This window comes from Xyrauchen texanus, chromosome 20 (genome assembly GCF_025860055.1).
Source record: "Xyrauchen texanus isolate HMW12.3.18 chromosome 20, RBS_HiC_50CHRs, whole genome shotgun sequence".
Lineage (NCBI taxonomy): Eukaryota > Metazoa > Chordata > Actinopteri > Cypriniformes > Catostomidae > Xyrauchen > Xyrauchen texanus.
In genome coordinates this window covers 12,042,414-12,065,052 of record NC_068295.1, presented here as the reverse complement: position 1 = coordinate 12,065,052, position 22,639 = coordinate 12,042,414, and the positions used below count along the sequence as shown (strand labels likewise).

Genomic DNA, 22,639 nt, shown 5'->3' with positions numbered 1-22,639 from the left:
CCATTCTCTGATGCTTTGTGCTGTCAAAGGAGAACATGTTTCTACAAGTCCCTTGAATTATGTAGTCTCCTTTAACTTGTATTCCCTGTGACTCAATCAACTAAATTCCTTTACCAGCAAAAAAGTGGCTATTAAACTTCAGCTTTACATTATGCTTTGTACAAAGTCCCTAACCATATTCTTACAGTATGTACAATACAACCCTCTTCTCCAAACAACCTTTTCATTCCATCCGCTCATGTGACTGTACATGTAAGACTTGCCCCCTTTAAGCAGATATTTTTTAGCAGATCAAGCTAAAAACCAGTCTTTTTCCTTTGTCTTTCACAAATCCAGAGTTCCTTTCATGCTGTGTGAAGTAGTGCTAGCATTTTTGTAAACGTTAAGATAATCCGATGACCTCCAGATCACTCTTCATCTGTGCAGACCTGTAATTAAGACATGAGATTGACGTGTGTCATTACTAAACTCATTCAACACTGTGTACACCTCATAAGTTTTTACATTTTTTTTGTAATCTGATTACATATAATCCATTGCTAACCAGCACTAAATAGGAGTGGTTCTCCACTTATAAATCCCAAACTGATTGCATTAGTGAAGTTTTAGTTCACAAATATAACTGGTCTGGGCTCCCCAATAATGCTGTTACTTAAGCTTTTATGATCATCTTAACGAACGTTCCTCGTTATTTTACGATGGAGCAATGCCTGTTTCCTAAACCAGCACGTAGCTTGCTCATTAAAAAAGTAGAACTTAAATGCTTTGTTATAGGAGCTGTCCAGTCCAAAGTTGCTGATCACTTTTGTAAATATGTTTGTAGCCTTGAGGCACCAAAATGTATTAACTATTACAGAATTTAATTACAGAAATAATTATGCCTTTAGTAAGATGGATTTTCAGATGGATTAATGAAAGTGATGCAAAAAAATGCATGTAACGTGAATCATAAACGACTGCCACGTAGCCTAAAGATTTTTGGCTGAAAACTGAAATGTACACAGAACAGGACTAAAATGACATTTTGGAATCAGTACTGAAATAATCTATTAATATTTAGACAGGTCTACGAGTATCTGGTTATAGTTCAAGGCACCGTGTACTTGTAGCCTTACTGCCATTATGCAATTTGTTACTGCCTTGTAAAAAGACTATATTTGAGCAGAGGAGGAAGAGAGAGAGAGGGAATATCTCATGGCACATTCTTACTCTAATCTACTCTAACTAAATTGTTATTATTTATAAGGCATATTTACGTTTTAAACTACATGGTCACATTACATTACTTATTTCTTAAATAATCTGTTTAATAAGAACATATCACCTTTCTATTGCAATTATACTCATCAAAGAAGGCTAATATAAGTTATTCTGTATTACATGTCTTGAAATTTAGAACGATCACATCACGTGCAGACTGCAGAGACTGCCTATTGATTTAAATCCATCCATCCATCCATCCATCGTCAACCGCTTATCCTGTGTACAGGGTCGCGGGGGGCTGGAGCCTATCCCAGCTAACATTGGGCGAAAGGCAGGGGACACCCTGGACAGGTCGCCAGTCCATCGCAGGGCCACACATAGACAGACATACACTCACCTCCACATCCACACCTAGGGCAACACCAATTTGGAGACACCAATTAACCTAGCCTGCATGTCTTTTGGATGGTGGGAGGAAGCCGGAGTACCCGGAGAGAACCCACGCAGACACGGGGAGAACATGCAAACTCCACACAGAAAGGCCGGGGCAACCAGGGTTTGAACCCACGACCTTCTTGCTGTGAGGCGACAGTGCTAACCGCTGCACCACCGTGCCGCTGATTTAAATCCAATTTCTTAAAAAAAAAAAATACAAATAAAAAAAGTATCCTCTGAAATTGTGGCTTTCCAATGATCAACATATATCAATGCAATTTATTAAATGTCCCATTGTCTTTGATAAACTGTGAAAGATATGTTAATTTATAAACATTTTACAAACTACTTAGATAATGATGCTTTTGGGAAACACGCTTAGAAATTAAGTACTATAAGTGCTACTAACGTCCCACTTAGTGCTTTGGGAAACCCAGCCCTGCTCTGTTACCACACATGGATACCAAAATTGCAATAATTTTTTTTATTTGCTGTTTAGACTACAAAAAACTAAACAGATGAGTTAGTTGTGCAAAAAATAGAAAATGTATATTCTGCCTGTCTGAACCAAGCCTAAAATTGCTGAAGGCAACAACGCCTGGTTGGATCTAATCTGGGCTCTGTTAATTCAAGTGACAGATTGGAAATGTGACCCTGTGAAACAGCTGAAGAATGAAACTAGCTCTATGTGAAGGAAGAATGTTCAGACCTTGACAAAGGGGTGGTCCAGCAGGGCACTGGCGGTCCACCGACGCTTGGGTTCACTCTCCAGGCAGTGGACCAGGAAGTCCTTCCCCTCTGTGCTTAGCTTTTCAGGAATGGGCGGCTTGTGGCCCATACCCACTTTGTACATGATCTGGAAGTTATGCTCATATTCATGCCAGGGTCTCTGAATAAAACAAACAGGATGGGGAAAAAAAGAAAAAGTTTTCTTCCTTTGGTTCCAAAAATTATGTTTTTCCACAGTTCACAAATTAAACCGTATAAATTTTAATACTGATGTCCAACTCCAAACTGAATCCAGTGTTATCATAATTTGTAGAAATCTGATTTTTCTTTTTTTAAAGAGCTATATCAGGCTGTCATGACATGGTTTCATTTTGTGTAGTTTAGGCATGTGGGCAAGCTCAAAAAATTCCTTTCAAAGATTTTGAGTTGAAAATGTCATGAAGCTGACATGTTTTTAAAGCAGTGCACAAGACAACAATGATGTTACAAAATAGTTGTCCATGAATGAATAAAGACCAAACTTTGTCTTTACCTTCCCAGTGACCATCTCTATTAAGACACAACCAAGGCTCCAGATATCAGCAGCACGGCCATGACCTACACCCTTTGCCCTAGTGATGACCTCAGGGGCCATGTATGCTAGATAGAAGTGACAGAGAATAATTATTTTGCTTTGGCAAATCATCAAAATGCTACAGATGCTGTTGATAAAGTTTAAAGGGATGGTTCACAAAAAATTATAATTCTCTCATTATTTACTCTTTACCCTCATGCCATCTTAAACTTGTATTTATGGGGTCCAAAATTTTCAAGCAGCATAAAGGTGATCCATACAACTCAAATGGTTTTAAAATGTCTTTTAAAGTGATACAATTGGTTGTATCGGTTCAGAAAACATGGATGGATTACCTTTATGCTGCTTGAAAGCTTTGGACTCCATTGACATACATTGTATGGGGGACCCCACCATGTGGGAACCCATATATAGAGATTTACAGTGAAGATTGTGGTTCAGAACAGTGTCCCTTTATTATGCAATACCAAAATACGATTCTGAAAGAATGAGATGCCCTCTTGTGTTTAAACCTGTGAACTACAACAACGACCCTCTCACCTGCAGTCCCCAGTGTGCTGTTCACTTCTCCAGGCATCGTCTGAGCATTGTTCTTCAGCTTCACTGAACAACCAAAGTCCCCAAGCTTTATCAGGCCCGATGACGTAAGGAAGATATTGGCTCCTGGGAAGTAAAATAACACTGCATTTCCAAATTTGTGTGTACTTGGTCATTGTAAACTGATCCAATAATGGCATTGGGTCATGTTTGGTAAGGAAAAGAGTAACTTAAGAGAGGAATCTTGAAGGATGAAGGATAAATGAAGACCTTTAATGTCACGGTGTACAATGCCATGTTCATGCAGAACGTTGATTGCTGTCGTGATCTGCTTGCTGTAGAGGCGGATGACGTGTTCCTGCAGGCCCAGTCTAGACACCTCCTCCAGTGTCCCCTCATCACAGTACTCCATGAAGATATACATCTCTTCCTGTAGGAGCCAATAAAAGGAACAAAGTGGAATACAATGCGGAAACTACCAAGAAACTTCAGGTTAGACATTGACATGAACGCAACTGTTTTACCCTGTGCAACTCAACACCAAAGTAGCGGACGAGATTGGGATGCTTGATTCCTTCAAAAATCTTCAGCTCATCGGCCGTTTCCTTTATGGTTTTGTGGTCATTGGGCTGAAACCGAATCTGAAAGCATATGTACAATTAATAGACTGTTAATCGTACATGTACAATAAAGTATGCTTTCGAACTAGTACATTAAAAGACCCCAAGAATGGAGTTTTGTGGCTTTGAATCCCTGTCTATTAGCTTTTAAGTCAACTATATGCTAGTCTATTCCTAAAAGTTGACAAACTGGGGAAAAAAGACCAATAATATTGCTAACAAAGATTTTTGTCCAATCAAATGCTCTCTAAAATGAGAATACCCCTCACCCAAAACCATTTGCAACTGACTACCTAAACTAAAGTCCATTTTAAACAACAAGCCCTTCGGAATGCCCCACCTTAACTTTCTGTTTAAAAGGTAATATGTCAACAGGATCTGATGAGGTCTTTAAAATGAACTTGACAGAAATAAAAGGAGACACTCGTGACAAATGTCTATACTTTGTCTCATGGAAACCACTGAAATGTCACAATTCCAGCAATTACCTCCTTCATGGCCATCAGTTCACCAGTGTCCACATTGATGCACGTGTAAACCTTTCCATACTGCCCTTCGCCTATCAACAGACAAAGTTTTCAATTCCAAATTTGGATTTCCAGATCAATTTCAGAAGTTTTCAGAAAATCCTACAAGGCCTCTGTTGCATGATGCATGGATACTGATAAGCACTCACCAATCTTGTTGCCTCTCTGCCATTTAAAGGTGACCTTGCGTAGGCCCACGTGCATGACGTTGTCATAGGACTTGGGGGTGTTGCACACCTGGCCGATGATGTTGCGCTGCCTCATGAGCGCATAGTGCTTGTCGTCGAATGCATGTATGGAGCGCCATACTGTCTCCATAGGGCTCTGACGGGCTGCTGTGTCTGATGGAAAATCAGAGTAAAGGGTCTCACATCAGAGAGGCAGTCATAATACAACTCTAATATAACAGGAAAATGTAACCGACTAATAAACTCTTGTCTTTTTATTTCTTCATTTTTTTCTTTTCTTCTTACATCATTTTAAAATAAACTTTCAAGTTTAATTTACATTTTCATGTAAAGCACTTTGAATAACCACTGTGTATGCAATGTGCTCTATAAATAAACTTGTCTTGCCTTGCCAAAGAATAACTAAAATGATTTAAGATTTACAATTGATAAAAAGTAACGGTTAATGTGAATATCATGATGATTTGAATGCACTTCTTATATGGCCAATAACTTTCATAAAGATTCATTTAAACTAGTGCCGCTGTCCATCCTTGTATCGCAATTTGCAAGTATAATAGTGTTTTAATAGCACCTTTAATTTAAACTTCCACAGCAAAAATAGCAATAGAGTTGGTAGTTCAAACTGTTGTTTTAAATGAATCGATTCAAAACTTTGATTCAATAATTCGTCCAGTCTCAGCATGCCATTTTTCAATTAAAATGTAGTCAAAAATATATGTAGGTATAGGGCTGTCACGATTATGAAATTAGGCTTAATTGTCAAACAAATAATTGCGATTATGGAGATTAATTGTCCGTTTTAGGGCTTAAACGATTATGTCCATTAATCGTCATACAAATTGTCATGCTTATGATTTATTTGTATATGTGCTTCAAAAACCTTTAGTCATTTATTCATATTTAACTTTTACATGATTTCCTTTAAGGCTTTGAAAACGTATTAATGAAATTTAAAATATTTTAAATATCAAAATATTTCAAAATACATAAAATATCTGTCTCTTTAGTCTTGGTCCATTTGGCATTTACACTGCTGTTGCAAGAACCCAACCAACCTGAATAGCTATTATATTATATTACATTATATTAAAATACACAATTGTAAAATATTTACTTCCATTTCACCCAGTATATATAGGCTCTAGGATTAAACACACGAGCCCTTATTTCAAATGAAGAAAGACCTTTGAGAGTCTGTTTCTTCCTTCTATCATCTCAGGCTCCTCAGTGTAATTTGCCGTGTTTCCACTATTGGGCCAAATGAGGGCATGCTAATATGTGCCAGGGCCAGTTGCTTTCCTCTGCACTTCTGGGGCTTCACTGTGCCTCCTGGGGCCAACGGCCATTGGCCCACCGATTACCCTTATACAAAACAAGGCTAACCGGGGATTGAGGTGGGTTCAATGACAAAGAAATGGCTTTCCATAGTTCTGTGAACTTTCATAGATGGTGTGTTGGACACTGTCTCACTGTTAGTGGAGAGACCACTCGGTACATCATGGCAGCTACAGTCGATGAGTTGTTATAAGTAATTTATCATGCTAGCTAGCTAATATTTACATTCAATATAAACTCGATATTCTAGATAACATGAAACTTCAGCTTGAGGCTCCCATTTGCTTGTGAAATGGGCAGAATGTATGATGTTGGCACCAGGTCGGCGTATTAAGGGTGGGTTTTAGGGCAATGCTGCGGTGCTATTGGCCAGATGGTGAGAAAGCAGATAGATTTTGGCCTTGCGGCTCGAGGTCTGAGGCTACTGGCCCTGACTGGTCAGTTGATAGCCTTGACTCGCACTGGCACGATAGTGGAAATGCGGCTACTGTGTCATTAAAACTACATATTAAAATTGCATGTATGAACCCACAATGACAAATAACATTTGCCATTACACGATAATTAAATTAAAGTGAATCCGGAGCGCTTTGCATTCACTAAAATCCTTGTTTATATTTTTGCGAGAACCTCCGCAGATGGCCCATCACAGCACTTCAAGTCTGGTTTAGAAGCAGTGCTGTAGTACTTGAGTCCGGCTCGAGTCACGAGATTCACTTGTTACATGGACTTGTTACAACAGTTAACTTTTGCATTCTGCCCTTTAATGGCATGAGATCACATGCACCATGTGCTATATATATATATAAAGAAATACTCATTGAGCTAGCCAGGCCCCATCGACTCACATTAGTAGAAAACTTACTGCACAAGTTTGTCTAGAACACACAAAGCATTTTTCAGAATCTATGTGGCAGCACATATGTAGAACATTTAAAAATATGTTGAACAAAATTGTAAATCATTATTATGAGTTACAATTATAATGGGGACATAAGATCACGTTGACCCATGTTCATGCATTTATGACAGGTGCAGTTTTACGTAGAGACGGAGACTTGCTCGTATGATGCCAGTTTATCACAAATGTAGGCTAAAACAGTTAAGCAATCCCTTGTTAAAAGGGCAAATATCCATCCATCCATCCATCCATGAAAAATCATGTGCATTGCTCCAATGGCAGAATTATAATGAATTTTAATAATATAACACTAGAGGACAATATCTGAGAAAATAAACAAACAATAAACTTCAAATAAATGGCAAGACGACACTGTTGTTTACAGTGGAATGTTTCTGACATCTAATAATTTTTTTCCTTATTGTATAGGCCTAAATACAACATTAGGATGGATGGATACATAAGTTCTCAAGTAATTATAACAAAGAAACAACTGAAGAAAACTGCTTAAAGTTTCTAAAAGCAATATCAAACATTCAAGTAACATTAAGAAAAAAAAACCTAGAGATGGTATTGTTAATATTTGTATAGTTTCTTGTACAGTAACCTTTGAAAGGCTGAATGTGTGTGTGTGTGTGTGTGTGTGTGTGTGTGTGTGCCAATACATTTAAAATGGCAACAGAATTGTGATTTTTTTTTGCTTATTTTATGACAAAGACAAGGACTCGTAACTCGGACTTGTATGCATTTATTGGCGACTCAACTTGGACTCTACTCGGACACAATATTGGTGACTTGGGCAGTGAGCACTCGACTCGGACTCGAGATCTAGTGACTTGACTTACAACACTGCTTCACACGCTCTTCAGGAGCTGCACAAGTGAGACAGTCAGAGTTCAATTGAATGAGACACTCAAACCTGCCATTCATACCTTTATTTGGACAGTAAAATGTTATTGGAATTTAAAGCTCACAATAATCATGTTTATCAAATCACCATGATCAGACGATTATTTGATAAATGCGACAGGCATATGTAGGTAAATATTGTTTATATAATAATATTATGTATTGTTATTATGGTGTATATAAATGAAAGATTATTCAATATTTACAATATAATTAATAATAACTGAATTATTTTCTGAAAAACATGGCTTCATTATTTTTAAACAGATTTTTACTGTATTTTGGTTCCTCTGATTTTAAGTCATTTCAGAGCAAATACATAAACATTGACATATACCATACATCGAATATTGCCAAAAAATATCAGATATAATAAATAAGATATCAGTTTGCACTGCAGAAATGTATTATTATTAATTTTGGTGTGCCCTACCTTTTGACTGGCTGATAAAGTTGCGGAGCTCCCAGCTGCGACGCGCAGTACTGTTGGGGTCTCCTTTAGGATACGAGGGTTCTGTAATGGCAACAGAACAAGAGAATTTGTTTACCCAAGACACTTTTTAATGGAAGGTCAGGTAAGCATAAATACTGAAAAACAGAGTAACGTCTTAAATGTCAAAACACACCTTCTCTGTCATCTGTCGGACTGGAGTGCCGGCTAAGGGATTTAAACTCTGCTGCCACAGAGGACAGACGGTCGTTCTCATGTACACTGGACACCCTGTGAAGTAGATAAGTCATGTTACAGATGCTACCTACACTCAGACGAGAAACATTTTTAGAAAAATCCACAAAGCAAGCAAGCAGACACATACTAGTTATATTGAGCATGCTTAGTCTAATAGCATTACAACAGCGAATGGGAAAGCCAGGTCCATTAGAGTGCAGCAGTGTAGAGGTCACTATAAGCAGCATTAAGCTCTTTCAAACCACATACAAACACCTCTGCCTTTGTGAATGATAAAAAAAACAAATATTCGAAACTGATTGAATGGGCCACCTGTAAACGCACGTCAATCGAACATAAGAGCACATCAATATATGGGTAGTTGACATGAAATTTTAAGCAGTGACAGCATTGACCTGTGGTGTGACATGCTATTTGCTATCTGAAACTTTTTAATTAACATTTCTCAAATTCTTGTATATTTTCATGCATGCTGTCTTTATAACCTCTAACAGACTAATATTTATTCCTAATTCTTTGGCATCCCACCATACTATTTAAGTTAACTGCAAAAGTGAACAAAATAAAAGCTTACTAAAAATAGTTATAAACCTTTCATATATGGTGACACATTCATATAAAATGTAAAAAATGACTACAAATACCAATTAATAGCTATTAATGCTCGGCAACCATAAACAGCCAACATTTAGGCTAATGAACTATATTACTAGCCTGTAAAATTGTTTATTGTGATTATGGCTTTGGGACTGAGTATAAACCAATGATGCATGCTTAAGCACCTCAACAAAGGCTATTTACAGTGAAACATTGGACACTATTCAAACTGCAAATGTCATAGTTCACTAAACTCATTTTACTCCAAGCAATTCATCTGCAAAGGTCTTAACCAAATATTAATGTGCATAGTCATGCAGCATCCAAATGTAATCATGATTATTTTGTGTTTATTTACAGTTTACTAGTAAGGAGTTTAAGGAGGAGCACTATTACTTGCAAATCAAACGTAATGGGGTCAAGTCATCTATTTTGTATTACATGTTTCTACTTACAATGTAAGTAAAGTTTATTTGCACCAAAAACATCATAATTTAGTTCAGAGTTCTGAAAGTTAAGGTAGGTTTTCACATAACATCAAACACTTTTATCTTAAAAGATTAAGTACATTTTGATTCCTTGTGATATGGCCCCTTCAATATTTTTTTATCCTGTGTGAAAACAGCATTTCTAGTCAAAAGCGACATGGTTTTCTAATGGTCTTGGGTGACAAAACTAAATCTTTAGAGAAGGATTCTGGGGTTTTCAAGGAAGACTATCTCAAGATTTTCTGTTACACATCATTCTGTTGCTGGCATAAAGCATTCTATATTTCAGATTTTGGTCAATTCAGTTATGAATCTCAAAACCCATGCAAGCTGCTTTTCTCACACGGATGTAATGCTTAAGCTGTTGAAAATGTTGCAGAAATCCGTTTAGGGTGGAGAAGGGGTGTTCCTGGCTACCTGATGTCATTGGGGGTGCTGCCGGAGGATTTGTTGGCTTGGCTGTGTTCCCCTGGGTGTAACGGAGGGATGGGGCGGGGACCAGGGGGACACAATTGGGTACGCAGATCACATGGGAGACTCCTTGAGCTGTGGTGGAAAAACAAACTGACTGCCTCAACATTGTGCTTTGGATGTGAAGAGGTGAAGAGGTACGTGAGCGATTGTGTACATTAAATAAGGCAGAGTAACATCAACACACAAACACACCAATATGAAGCTCTATGTTGCAGCACAGATTTTGGTTACAGCATTAATACAAGCATGACTCATTTAATTACACCTTTCTCCAGTTTAAAAAATAAAGCACTATTGCATGCAAAAGAGGGCAATATTCACAAACATAAAAATGTTCAAACTAGTTGTACTAGCTGTGCTGTGAAAACCCAGGACTTTGCCTACCTGAAACCCTCAGCATGAGATGAAGGGATGAATAGACATGGGTTCGGAGGGTCGCTGTGGCAACGTGGCACTTTGACAGGTCGAGGGCTGTTACGTGGGCCTGCTGGAAGAATTACACAAAATGTTGTCAGAATCGAATGCATTTTAGTGAAGTCAAGCTCTTTAATGTCAATATACACTGCCTGGCCAAAAACAAAGTCGCCATTTGGATTTAAATAATCAGATACTTAAGAGCCTATGACTGGATCATTTCTGCAGTGATTAATATGTTTCAGCTGGCAACAATTCTTTTAACCCTAACTTTTGCAGTGTGCAGCTTCTCATTTCTTAAACAACCATGTCAGAAGACAAATCCCGTGGTCATGGAAAAGCTGTTACTGTGTTTCAGAAGGGGCAAATAATTGGCCAGCATCAAGCAAAGAAAACAACTAAGGAGATTGCTGAAATCTCTGGAATTGGGTTAAGAACTGTCCAACACATTATTAAAACCTGGAAGGATAGTGGAAAGCCGTCAGCTTTGTGGAAGAAATGTGGTCAGAAAAAATATTGAATAAAGCGCTTGAAGTCACATCATAAAAAAAAAATTAAAAAGACAGTAGAACCCCATTCCACTGAAGTGGAACTGTAGTCGACAGTAGAACTCCAGCATGTGCACACGTACAATGCGATGAGAACTTACAGTATTGGGACTAAACATCTGTTGCCACAAGAAAGCCATTTGTTAGTGATACTAATCAGAAAAAAAGACTTCAATATGCTTGGGAGCATAAAGATTGGACTGTGGAGCCATGGAAAAAGGTCATGTGGTCTGATGAGTTCAGATTTACCCTATACCAAAGTGATGGGCGCATCAGGGTAAGAAGGAAAGTGCATGAAGCGATGCACCAGTCATGTATAGTGCCCACTGTGCAAGCCTCTGGAGTCAGTGTTATGATCTGCGGTTGCTTCAATTGATCAGGTCTAGGCTCAGCAATGTTATGTGGCAATAATATTTTAATAATTTTCTTTCCTGACATCACAGGCATATTCCAGGATGACAATGCCAAGATTTATCAGGCTCAAATTGTGAAAGTGTGATTCAGAGAGCACGAGGAAGCATTTTTACACATGAATTGGATACCACAGAGTCCTGACCTTAACCCCATTAAAAGTCTTTGGGATGTACTGGAGTAGACTTTACGAAGCGGACCAAATCTCCCATCATCAATACAAGATCTCGCCAAAACCGAATGCAATTCTGTATGGAAATAAATGTAGTGACGTTGCATAAGTTTGTCGAAACTGTTGAATGAATGCCACAATGAATGCACGCCGTAATCAAAGCTAAAGGCAGTTGAAGGAAGTATTAGTGTATGCAACTTTTTAGTAGTGTAGTGTATTAATTTAATACTAAACTGTAACAGCTGCCCAACATAATTTTTTTTAAAGTGATTTAAAAGGTGAATTGCATAAGATTAATGCAAAAAAACAAGGACAACATTATCAAACATTACTCCCTTCGGTCAATGGTGGAAAACCAGATATTCCCATCACAAACTTGCGGCATTGGTTAAGCAAATGGTTGGGATGCTCAAGCAAACATAGCAATGTTTTGATGAGTCATAGTGTTTGCGCTATGGCTTACGTAAAGTTGTCTCTGCATTTTAAGCTGGGACCAGAAAGTGTTTTAACATTGAAAAAAATACACTTATATAAAACTCAAAAGACTGAGAAACTAGGAAAAAACTATCTTTTGAAAAACAGTTATGGATGAACCGGATTTTAACGAATGTTTAAGGAAAACACTTACCAAAGTACATACTGCTGACTGGACTGTGTGGTTTCCCGATAACATGTCCGATACACTCATTCATCAGAGCCTGCAGACTCTACATGACACAAGTTTAAAAATGAAATCAATTAAACTAAATCTGAAATGAAATTCCAAACAATTAACATTGAAAAATAAAACTAAACTTTACATAAAAACTCTGAAACTGTCCAGCATTGCATCAAAACTAACCAAATTAATGATCATAAAATATTAAAATTTTTTGCTTTAAATGACTTGACATTTGCCTGTTACAAAATGTATCTTATAATCTCAGTTTGTTGCATCGAAACATGCTATATACTGGCCATGATTTTTTGCAGGAGAAACCTTGTGGCAGGAGACGCCAGCTCCAGGGTTTGTCAAATATTTTGCACTGACTGATAAATCTAAATCCCTAATTGTTTCTTGCAATAACAATTGTGGCATGTATCTAAAAGGGAAAATCCCAACAAACTTGAAATGCATCATGCACAATGAGGTGTTCAAAGATATGGAACACTGTGGGGCTCAGCTAATTAGCTGAGGCACGGCAGTAGCTATGTTTCCATAAAAGTTACTAATTTAACTTGTGCAAAAAACTTCAATTTTGCGAAAGCTATTTGCGAATATAGTAGTATTTCCATCCCATGTGTAACAACAAAACTGTCAAGACAACAAAACTGTCACTTCCGAGGAAATTGGCGCAAAATAAAATGACAATTGAAGTTAAAGCCACTGTGGCTCTTGTATTATATTTTATGAATTACTTACGGTTTAGATCATGCAGGCAAAAAGCATCATGCTTGCTAGCGTTCAGTGGCTGATGCCTTATGTCTGGGAGTAAAATGGTGTCAGACAGTTCTGGGACGCATTAGTACTAGCCAATAATTTTGATTACAGACTTTGAGTCCAGCATTTCAGAATAACCTTTGAAATGCTATGCAATGATATTGATGATATTCTCTGAGCAAATTATGTATTCACTAGGCTTGTTGATACACAGACACATGACATTACTGATGAGCATCTATAGTACTAATTAAATGATATTCTAGGAAATATATTCAGTAAATGTGTTTCCATCGTAGTTTCTGCGCATGTCTTCACATCGAATAAAAAGAATATCCACCTCAAGCGAGCGTATGCGTTTTTTAAGTGCATTTTGGAGATATCATTCGCATCTTGGTGATTCCATCCAGCACTTTTATGCGATCTCCCAAAATGTGCATAAAAAGATGTGGATGGAAACACAGCTAGGGAGATGGGTCATCTCAACTGTTCGACCAAAAGATGTTGTTCATGTATCGCTTACCCCCCTGTGATAATAGAAATGGAAATAAATCTAAAACATATCTATAGACTAAAATAAAACAAACTAATTTAATTGAAAAACTAAAACTGACAAACACACTTTGCAAAATAACTGAAACTAAACTAAATTATTATTTAAAATTCAAATGAAACTGAAAACTAGATTTAACACTCAAACTATAATAACCTTATTATAAACTCAATTACAACTCATTACAGATATTGAAACAACAGATAAGATATCTCACCAGAAAATCATCTTCTGGCAAGGCTGATATAAACGCTGCCTCAATTGCTTGAAGAAAATCAAAGCCCTGCGTTGCCCATCTGGAGATGAAACAAAAAAATATTCTCAAATAGCAAAAGTGGTGATATAATTCATTTAGCAGGCAGCTGGAAACATTTCCTGCAGATATAAATATATTTGTAGGAGGAAACACTGACCGTGGACGAGTGCCTCTCCCGCTTTCACACTTTGTGAGGACAAAGTTCATCCACTTGCGAGCAAAAGCGATGTAGCGCTCCCCGATCCGCCGCCTGAACTCTCCAGACATCAGACGCACAACCTCTTTATGGTACTGAAGGGACAGCACAAACATGCTTTTTATTTATGAATAGAATGTCAGTAGTGCCCATGTAAAACTCACCTCCACGATGCAATCGTGTCATGGGTGGATGCCAGGGCATAAATTTGCAGTTGCCAAGTGGTTTTTACTATGTGGATGCTAGATGGTTACATACTAGCCCAAGTTAAAGAAGGGAAAGGACACATTTGTTATTGTACTTCTGGGAGGAAACTGCACACTGTGCAGCTCTAACATATTTTTTTTGCTGGGGATCATTTGTATGGCTCTGACCTCAAAGGCAAAGTTGTAGCCCTGGATCATGGCCTCTCTGTAATACTGCTGCAGTGTTGCCTTCTCAGTCTCCTCCACCTCTGCCTCAAACTCTGATGTGAACATGTATTCCACACGGTCGATTGCTGTGTTGATCTTGATGCACAGCTGGAGAGCCTCATTCTTAAAAAAAATAAAAATGAAAAGGACAACATTTTCTTTAAAAGAGCAAATTAATACAATGCAATCCAAATGTACTGATGTTCACTTTGCTGAGACACAGCTATGGGTATTCAATCCTTTGCAAAACAAATATAACTTTTGCCTTTGAAACGAAACCATCAAAAGTAATTGTGCTCCTTAAAGCAGGACATGCTGGTGTGTTTGTTGCAACATGTCTAGTTCTCATCTCCCTAAAAGGCAGTGTATGAGAAGACTCTACCACAATTTCCATTTGTTTGCTAAATCAGCACTGAATGACACAAACTGAAACCTTTGCTTGATGTGATATGAAAGTGGGTCTCCACAAACTCCAATGACAGACAGTAAACAAGTTGAGAACTGCTGATGAGAAACAAATAGAAGGAAAGAAGGATGTAACCACAAGATAATAGTTTGTGTTTTTTCACCTTAAGTTGTTCCAGAGCACAGGCGATGAGTGGCTGGCTAGATGTCTGTTCTCGGCTGAGGGTTAGAAGATCTTCCATCGACTGATGGAAGGCCTTGCGTTGTGCCACCAGGTGTGCAGACTGCATCACAATTAGCAGGAGATTGTCCACCTGGGAATCAGGAATGAAATAATGTAACATCCTCAATTTCAATGGGGACAAATATTAATTCTACAGCATTCAAATGTCATTCTAAAAACTTTCAGACACCATTTGAGAAATAATTTGTGACAAATTCAGACAGCCATGTTCCGACCTATTGTGGAACATCTTCCCAGAACAGTGGAAGCTGTTAGAGGAGGACCAACTACCCAGTAATGGCCATGGTTTTAAAATTAAATGTTCAACAAGCACATATGGTGTGGAATTTGGGTGTCCACCCACTTTCAAACCTATAAAATGTATTTGAATCTGTGGAAGTCTTTTTTTAATCAGATTACATTACAAAAAGAAATAATTACATTCTATTAACCTTTTCAACTCTGCGGACTTGCCGGCAGGTAAGTTTTTACGTTTAAAAGCGATAAAGTCTGAGTGGTCGTGGCATAATGGGCTAAAGCACAGCACTGATAAGGTTGCCGGTTCAATCCCTACAGCCACCATCATTGTGTCCTTGAGCAAGGGACTTAACTCCAGGTTGCTCTAGGGCAGGGGTGACCAACCCTGCTCCTGGAGAGCTACCTTCCTGCAGAGTTTAGATCCAACCCTAATCAAACACACCTGAACCAGCTTATCAAGGTCTTTAAGATTACTTGAAAATGACAGTCAGGTGTGTTGGAGCTAAACTCTGCAAGAAGGTAGCTCTCCAGTAGCAGGGTTGGTCATATAATAGGGGGGATTGACCATATAATAAGTACACCGTAAGTCGCTTTGGATAAAGGCGTCTGCCAAATGCATAAATGTAAATGCAACTCTCAGAATACATAAATCAGGCATATGAGGTATCATTTAAAAGCTTATAATCTGAACCTTTCAGAAATAACCATTATTTCTGCATTTATGCTACATGAAATTACAATAAGGCCTGAAAATTTTCACATCACAAATCAGCGCCACCTAGAGGTCATATTTGGAGTGGTGGTGGGCTAAATAACATAACTGTTAATCAGGTGGCATAGTGGGCTAAATCACATAACTGTTAATCAGAAGGTTGCTGGTTCAATCCCCACAGCCACCACCATTGTGTCCTTGAGCAACGCACTTAACTCCAGTTGTTCCTGGGGGATTGTCCCTGTAATAATTGCACTGTATGGATAAAATGGATATGCTTTGGATAAAAGCGTCTGGCAAATGTAAATATTGTAGAAATATTAATATGAATATAAAAGTTCTTACAAATAGCACATAAAAACACAAATTATATCAAATGAAAGCTCTCTTTCTTAGTAATGAGACTAAACAATTTAATTTGTTGCCCTAATAACACAGTTTGAAAGATTTTCAAAAGAATTACAGAGTGAAATATGATATCTGTAAGACATCAAATGCAAACATTAAGCACCGATCACTGCTGCCCCAAACAGATCATCTGCTTTTACCTTTGGCGGTTTTCTAAGAAATTAAATATTAAATTTTTACCTGGTAGTGAGCTTGATTGTGTGAATAATCCAAAAGTTATATCTTAGATTTGCAGAACAAAATATTCGGTCCAGAATGAAAAGCATGCTAAACAAATAATCTAAAATATATGTTATGAACTATTGATGATAAAATGTAATACATCATCGCAAAGGGGAGGATCTCAGATTTCAAATGACACCTAGATTGAGCTTGTAGTCCACTCAGTGATATTCAATGAAACAATGGGTGGTGAACTGAAAATTAAGACTGAATGTCTATGGACAAGCACATCTGTGAGGGCTAAAATGTGTTTTGGGGGACACCAGCATTTCAGATCTGCATTTTGATTCTAGTACTGTCTGCCAACTTGTGGAATAAAATAAGACTTTTTGGAGAGGGCAAGAAGGAACAGAACCAGAATTAATATATATATATATATAATGTTTTATTATTCTATTCAAAATAAGATTGTTAACATGTAAAATATTATTTATGAGTAATTGGAGTCTTTTTTTTAAATAAAAATTAGACCAATTTTTGGCAATTAGTCCACAGTATGTGTAAATGGTGAGCTTTTAAATACAAGTGTGACAAGGTGGGAGCCTAAAAATTCCCTAGGGTTGAAGAGATTATTTACTTGAAATGGTTTTGTACACAAATGAAGCAATTAGAATGACATGAGTTGACAACTTCTGACCTCATGCAAATCCAACGTCATACCTTCATGGCACGTAACGTGTCCACCGTCTCCACTTGAGGCACCAGTTTAAGCACACTGCCGTCCCACTCGGCACAGCTGCCATCAGAGTCCCCGATTCCATGCTTGCTCATGAGCAGGTAGGCCTCATCCTCCGGGTTCTCATCTGGCTCTTTTGAGCAGTCCTTTCCTGCAGCCGCATTTAGCAGCTGTAAGATGACCAACCGCTGCTCCGTCAGACCACAAGGGACAAACACCTGCAGCTCCTCCAGTCCTGGGATTTGAACCTAAGTAAAAAACAGAAAAACAAATCCGTTTCATATCTCTTTAAGCCCAAATCTCAAATGCATTGGGATATTATATGCTATGTTATCAACATACTGTAGTAATATATAAATAGGATCCAAATCAGTTAATACAGTGATACAAAACTGAAATAATCAGGTGTCATAACGGTTCATCAATATCACAGAAAAATATGTCATTACCTTGACGTAACTCTTGGCCTTCAGTGCCTGCAGGAGAGAGGCTACTCCACTGGTTAAGCTGAATTCTGCTGCAATCTCAAGATCCTGAGTGGGAATAAAACAGAAGGTAAAAACTGTCCATCACTGTGCAGAGATGAGTGGAAGTGGGTCTGTAGTACACTTACTTTGCGCAGCATCTTGGCAAAGCCTAGCGCTTTAGATGCTCTCTCTCTTGCCTCATGGAAGAGCTCTTTGAGCGAGCGACTCGTCTCAATCACAGAACGCCTGTATGGAAAGAAAAACACAGGGATGATTGATGCTGAAAGATGCATAAAAATACATTATATAAGACTATTAGGTCTAGGGATGTGCCAGGGTGGTCAACTAATTGACCTAAACTGACAAGGATTTTAGTGGGATCGACTACTAATATTTATATTTGTATTGGTGGTGGTTTTAACGGGAGATGCAATTTTAAAATTAATTGAGAAACACAACTTCTTAGAGACTGTTTTGCAAGATGATAGCTTGCTGTGCTTAACAGCAATCAACAAATAATTTCAAGACGATCACTGTCATACGTTTAATCATCTGCTTTGAATAATATTTCCATATTTGTGAGGTGCTATGGAGAGATTAAAGTATTTTGCTGATTTGGTCTGACTCTGTTTAAAAATATTGTTGTAGTAAAAAAGGTTTAAACTGCTTGACGACATAAACTTATGTACCCACAATATTACCTTGCAGTTCTGCACTTTTGAATGTGCAGCGAGGATCACCCTGAAGCACACTGGTTACATTGAAGCATGTCATTCTCCATTTAGGAAGTGCATAAGAGGTTTTTCGCCACTTTCTATTGGACCCTCTCTCATATTTCTTCCTTTGATAGTTATTTTAACCTATTCATTTGTTGAATATCCGTAAGTCACTACACTGAAGTGCTGAACTTCGCATCCCTCTATCCCTCTAAAAGGCATCTGATCAGAGTCATGTAAACAGAATGGAGCCTTATTATAATATATAAATAATATATAGCCTTATATTATCTTTAACAGACTAGTTGTTCAAACAACTGACCAATTAGTTGTTAATGAAAATTGGTAGTTTTCCACATTCCTAATTAGGTTATGCAATCTGATCAAACCTGAACAGTCAAAATGACCAAAATATACACTCCTAATTTGATCAATTTAGTGCTGTGTTCAGAAAGGTTAATTACTCATGAGGTATTCTCTCAAACACACCTGATTTCATCTGAAGCAGTGCTGTCATCTGCACACTCCCAGAACTCGTTGCCACTCTTCTGAAGGCCCGCATCCAGGAAGTCTCCAGTGGATTTTAACAGCATTCCAGCAATATCACTAAAAACACAAGAATACTGCTGAATCCATATTCTTAGCTGTACCGTGTATAGTGACGCTTATATTGTGCACTTTCATTTTGATGTAGTAACAAAAAATATTTTTGTTTATTTCCTGCATCAATTAACTTCATTCTTTAGACAATGTCACATATTGCTATTCGTTTAACACAATGAATGAGGAGAGAATTTGAAACAGCCAGTGCACCAAATGAGAGACGAACCAAAAGAGCTTGCCGGACTGGGCCTCTCCGCCTCGGATGTATGGAGTGATGACTTTAGTGAAATTCCACTCCTCCTCCAGCAGGTTCTTCAGGCTGTGGGAGGCTTGAGGCAGCTGCTGTAACATCTGAATCCAGCTGCGCATGTAGTCAAAGTACACCTGCATGCACAGATACACACAACACACCAATGGCGTGAAGCAGGCTGAATGTTATTAACTCAGTTGCGAAGTCCGATTTGCCTCATTATGACAGCTCTTTCAACAACAGTTAAAAAACGATTCAGTGATTCATTTGAGTCGTTAATCAAAAGTGTTATTAGACGTCCATGCGTGGTATTTTTACATGTTCAATTTTGTAGTAAAGATATTTACTTAAATATTATTACTCATCAATACAATGGGTTAAAGGTGAAGTTTTTTTTATCCATTTATTCAAATAATACAAGAGAAGGGAAACTTACAGGAAACCAGTTTTATTTTTGGAATACCATTTGATGACGCTAAGTGCGCAGCAATTACATACTTTACATTAAAGTTACATAAATTAGGATGTTTTTAGCTGCATTTAGTGTGTTTGTGTATGTGTGTGTATGTGTGTGTGTGTCCAGGTGGTAAATGTCACCCTAATTGAGATCCTGATCGTGTTAGGTCCAAATAAACATGATTTTTAACGACTATTCAGTGAAAGTTTTCTGTCAAATGTAATGCTGCTTTTGGTTTACCTTGAGATGAGAGTCCCAAAGAAATTTTTCACTGCCTATCCAGTGATTACAAATAACTTGATGATCAGTGATGGAATCTTTAAAAAGGACCGTTTAGTCATGACGACACATATACAACTCCTGCGCATTAGGTAAGCATGCACCATACTTTTCATACATTTGAGTTTCTAGCTTATTTTTCAACTTTTTCTACAGTAACCACTTCTGAGATAACTGCCGTCCAAGAACTCACCAAAACATGAGATAACACAGAAAATTAACCACTCAAATGTCATGCTCCTCTCAACAACACCTGTACCAGATAAGAATAAAGGCACTTTATAGATTCATTTCAAAGCATTTGCCTTAGCTCACTTTTAAATATCTCTAGTCACTGGCATCCAGAATTTATATTAAAGAATTTTTTTTTGTCGAATCTTTGTGACAATTTTATCAGGAGATTTATCACATACAAAAACAAAAAATGCAATAGAAGAACAAAGCAGAGCTGGGCAAAAAATCCATGGAACAAATTGGCAGCCAGCAAACACAGAGAACCACACCCACTGAGTCACTGTGACGGAATAGTACTGTTAATCTAGATGTCAGTAATATCCTTATTGGGTTTGTTAATTACAAACAGTCACGCATTCATGCATATTTGTCAAGACAAACTCACACCATGCAAAATCTGGGTCATATAACACTGAACTTCTGGTGGTAATGGTGGACTATCTCAGATGGGATCTGTACTTGAATTTTGTGTACATATCTTCAGGCTAAATTCACAACACTAGAAGGTAAAATCCCACCTCTAGCATTTTGTGAAGATCCTCCTCAAACTCGTCAATGTTGGCATTAGTCTGTAGACCCTGGGGGTCAGTGACGACACCACGGAGCATGCACTGGTAGTACTGTTTCATCAGCAGCCCTCCTTTAAGAACCTCTTTACACTCACGCACCAACTACAACACACGCACAAACACAAAAATAAGTATTTTGTAATGACTCTAGGAATTCAGTTCATTAAGTTGTATGGAAAGTGAAAAGTAGGGCTGGGTATAAATGTTGATTTTCCCATGCATCATAATCTTCGTTTGAACAATCTCAAAATCGATTCTTAAATCGCAAGATCGATCATTCACTTTATGTGGCAACCTTCTATAATGAAAGTAAATCACTCACATATGCCACAAATCTCACGCTATATGACTAAAATTCTATGATTATCCACGGGATGGTAAATGTTCAGATTTCTCTCACCAGTGATTGAGTAGTATAGTGAAGTAGTTGTTATTAGCACAAAGATATTTTCAATGCAAGCTGAGAGTAAAAGTGTGGTTTATCTCATTCTGTGTGTTCAAAGACATGATTCACGGATCCATATGTCATTGAATAATGTCTCGTTTAATACAGTTTCTGTTCTTTACAGTCAGTTGTTGATTAAAAATAAACATTTACTTCTAAATCACACATGTGCTACAGATACCATGCACGTATCAATATAAATACTTGTAAATAGTACAAGTTATCCAAGTAAACAATAATCATGTAACAAAAATATAAATGCAACATAATATACCCTACCGGTCAAAGGTTTTGAAACACTTATTCTTTATTATTATTTTTTTTCTTCACATTTTAGAATAATAATAAAGTCATCAAAACTATGGAATAACATCAGTGGAACTATGGGAATTATGTTGTGACTAAACAAAATCCAAAATAAATCAAGCTGTGTTATATTTTAGCATATTCAAAGTTATCCTTTGCCTAGAACTTGCAGACATGAACTCTTGACATTTTCTCAATCGCCCTGGGTTGCTTTTTCAACAGTATTGAAGGAGTTCCCATCTATGTTGGCTGCTTTTCTTTATTATTTATTAAGTCATCAATTTTCCAAAACTTTTTTATTTTTATAATGAAATAATTAATATGGTGGCACAATTATATTTTTGTCTACGAAACAAAATTTCAAACATTTAAGCATATGCCTTCAGATCAAAAGATTTTTAAGATCATGAGAAACATTTCAGTCAAGTGTTTCAAAACTTTTGACCGATAGTGTATGCAATTTCAACACATTAATTGATGGGAAAAAATTTATTTGAGCTTTTTCAAAAGGTAAAATGTGACCAATTTGATGAAAAACTAATGATAAAATATAATTTGTAAAATTAATATATTTGAATTGTACCTAGAAGGGTTTCCTAGAAGGTTCCTTTATAATTAAGAGCATTAGCTGAGAGAGAATCAAGAGCTTGTGAATAAGAACCAAATTAAATTGGGAAATCTGTATCAATACCCAGCCCTAGTGAAAAGCTCTTATTGGTTCAGTGGGAATCACCAAACACAGACGGCATGAAGCATCTCAGTAAAAAATCAGTGTAAAACAATAATAGACCAACAAAGTGCTAAAAATAATGAATGAG

General features: G+C 37.4%; 1 protein-coding gene across 5 annotated transcripts in view; it reads right to left on the bottom strand.

The window, feature by feature from the left end:
• Positions 1-64: 64 nt before the first annotated feature.
• The window catches only part of LOC127660677 (mitogen-activated protein kinase kinase kinase 4-like), a 39,870-nt gene continuing 17,295 nt past the window's right edge, over positions 65-22,639 (bottom strand). For 2 of the 5 annotated variants that reach the window (XM_052151038.1, XM_052151042.1), the window contains exons 5-27: positions 21,020-21,172; positions 19,508-19,665; positions 19,168-19,284; positions 18,109-18,208; positions 17,945-18,028; positions 17,480-17,743; positions 15,161-15,310; positions 14,553-14,714; positions 14,140-14,273; positions 13,944-14,022; positions 12,382-12,460; positions 10,593-10,695; positions 10,152-10,280; positions 8,588-8,682; positions 8,395-8,475; positions 4,775-4,966; positions 4,587-4,657; positions 4,003-4,119; positions 3,749-3,908; positions 3,482-3,604; positions 2,900-3,006; positions 2,348-2,527; positions 65-428 (exon numbers count right to left, since the gene is read on the bottom strand). In XM_052151038.1, the coding sequence (XP_052006998.1) occupies positions 408-428; positions 2,348-2,527; positions 2,900-3,006; positions 3,482-3,604; positions 3,749-3,908; positions 4,003-4,119; positions 4,587-4,657; positions 4,775-4,966; positions 8,395-8,475; positions 8,588-8,682; positions 10,152-10,280; positions 10,593-10,695; positions 12,382-12,460; positions 13,944-14,022; positions 14,140-14,273; positions 14,553-14,714; positions 15,161-15,310; positions 17,480-17,743; positions 17,945-18,028; positions 18,109-18,208; positions 19,168-19,284; positions 19,508-19,665; positions 21,020-21,172 (2,859 nt within the window). In that variant the 3' untranslated portion in view covers positions 65-407. The remainder of the gene's footprint in view (positions 429-2,347; positions 2,528-2,899; positions 3,007-3,481; positions 3,605-3,748; positions 3,909-4,002; positions 4,120-4,586; positions 4,658-4,774; positions 4,967-8,394; positions 8,476-8,587; positions 8,683-10,151; positions 10,281-10,592; positions 10,696-12,381; positions 12,461-13,943; positions 14,023-14,139; positions 14,274-14,552; positions 14,715-15,160; positions 15,311-17,479; positions 17,744-17,944; positions 18,029-18,108; positions 18,209-19,167; positions 19,285-19,507; positions 19,666-21,019; positions 21,173-22,639) is intronic. The other 3 variants (XM_052151039.1, XM_052151040.1, XM_052151041.1) reach the window with 3 other exon arrangements.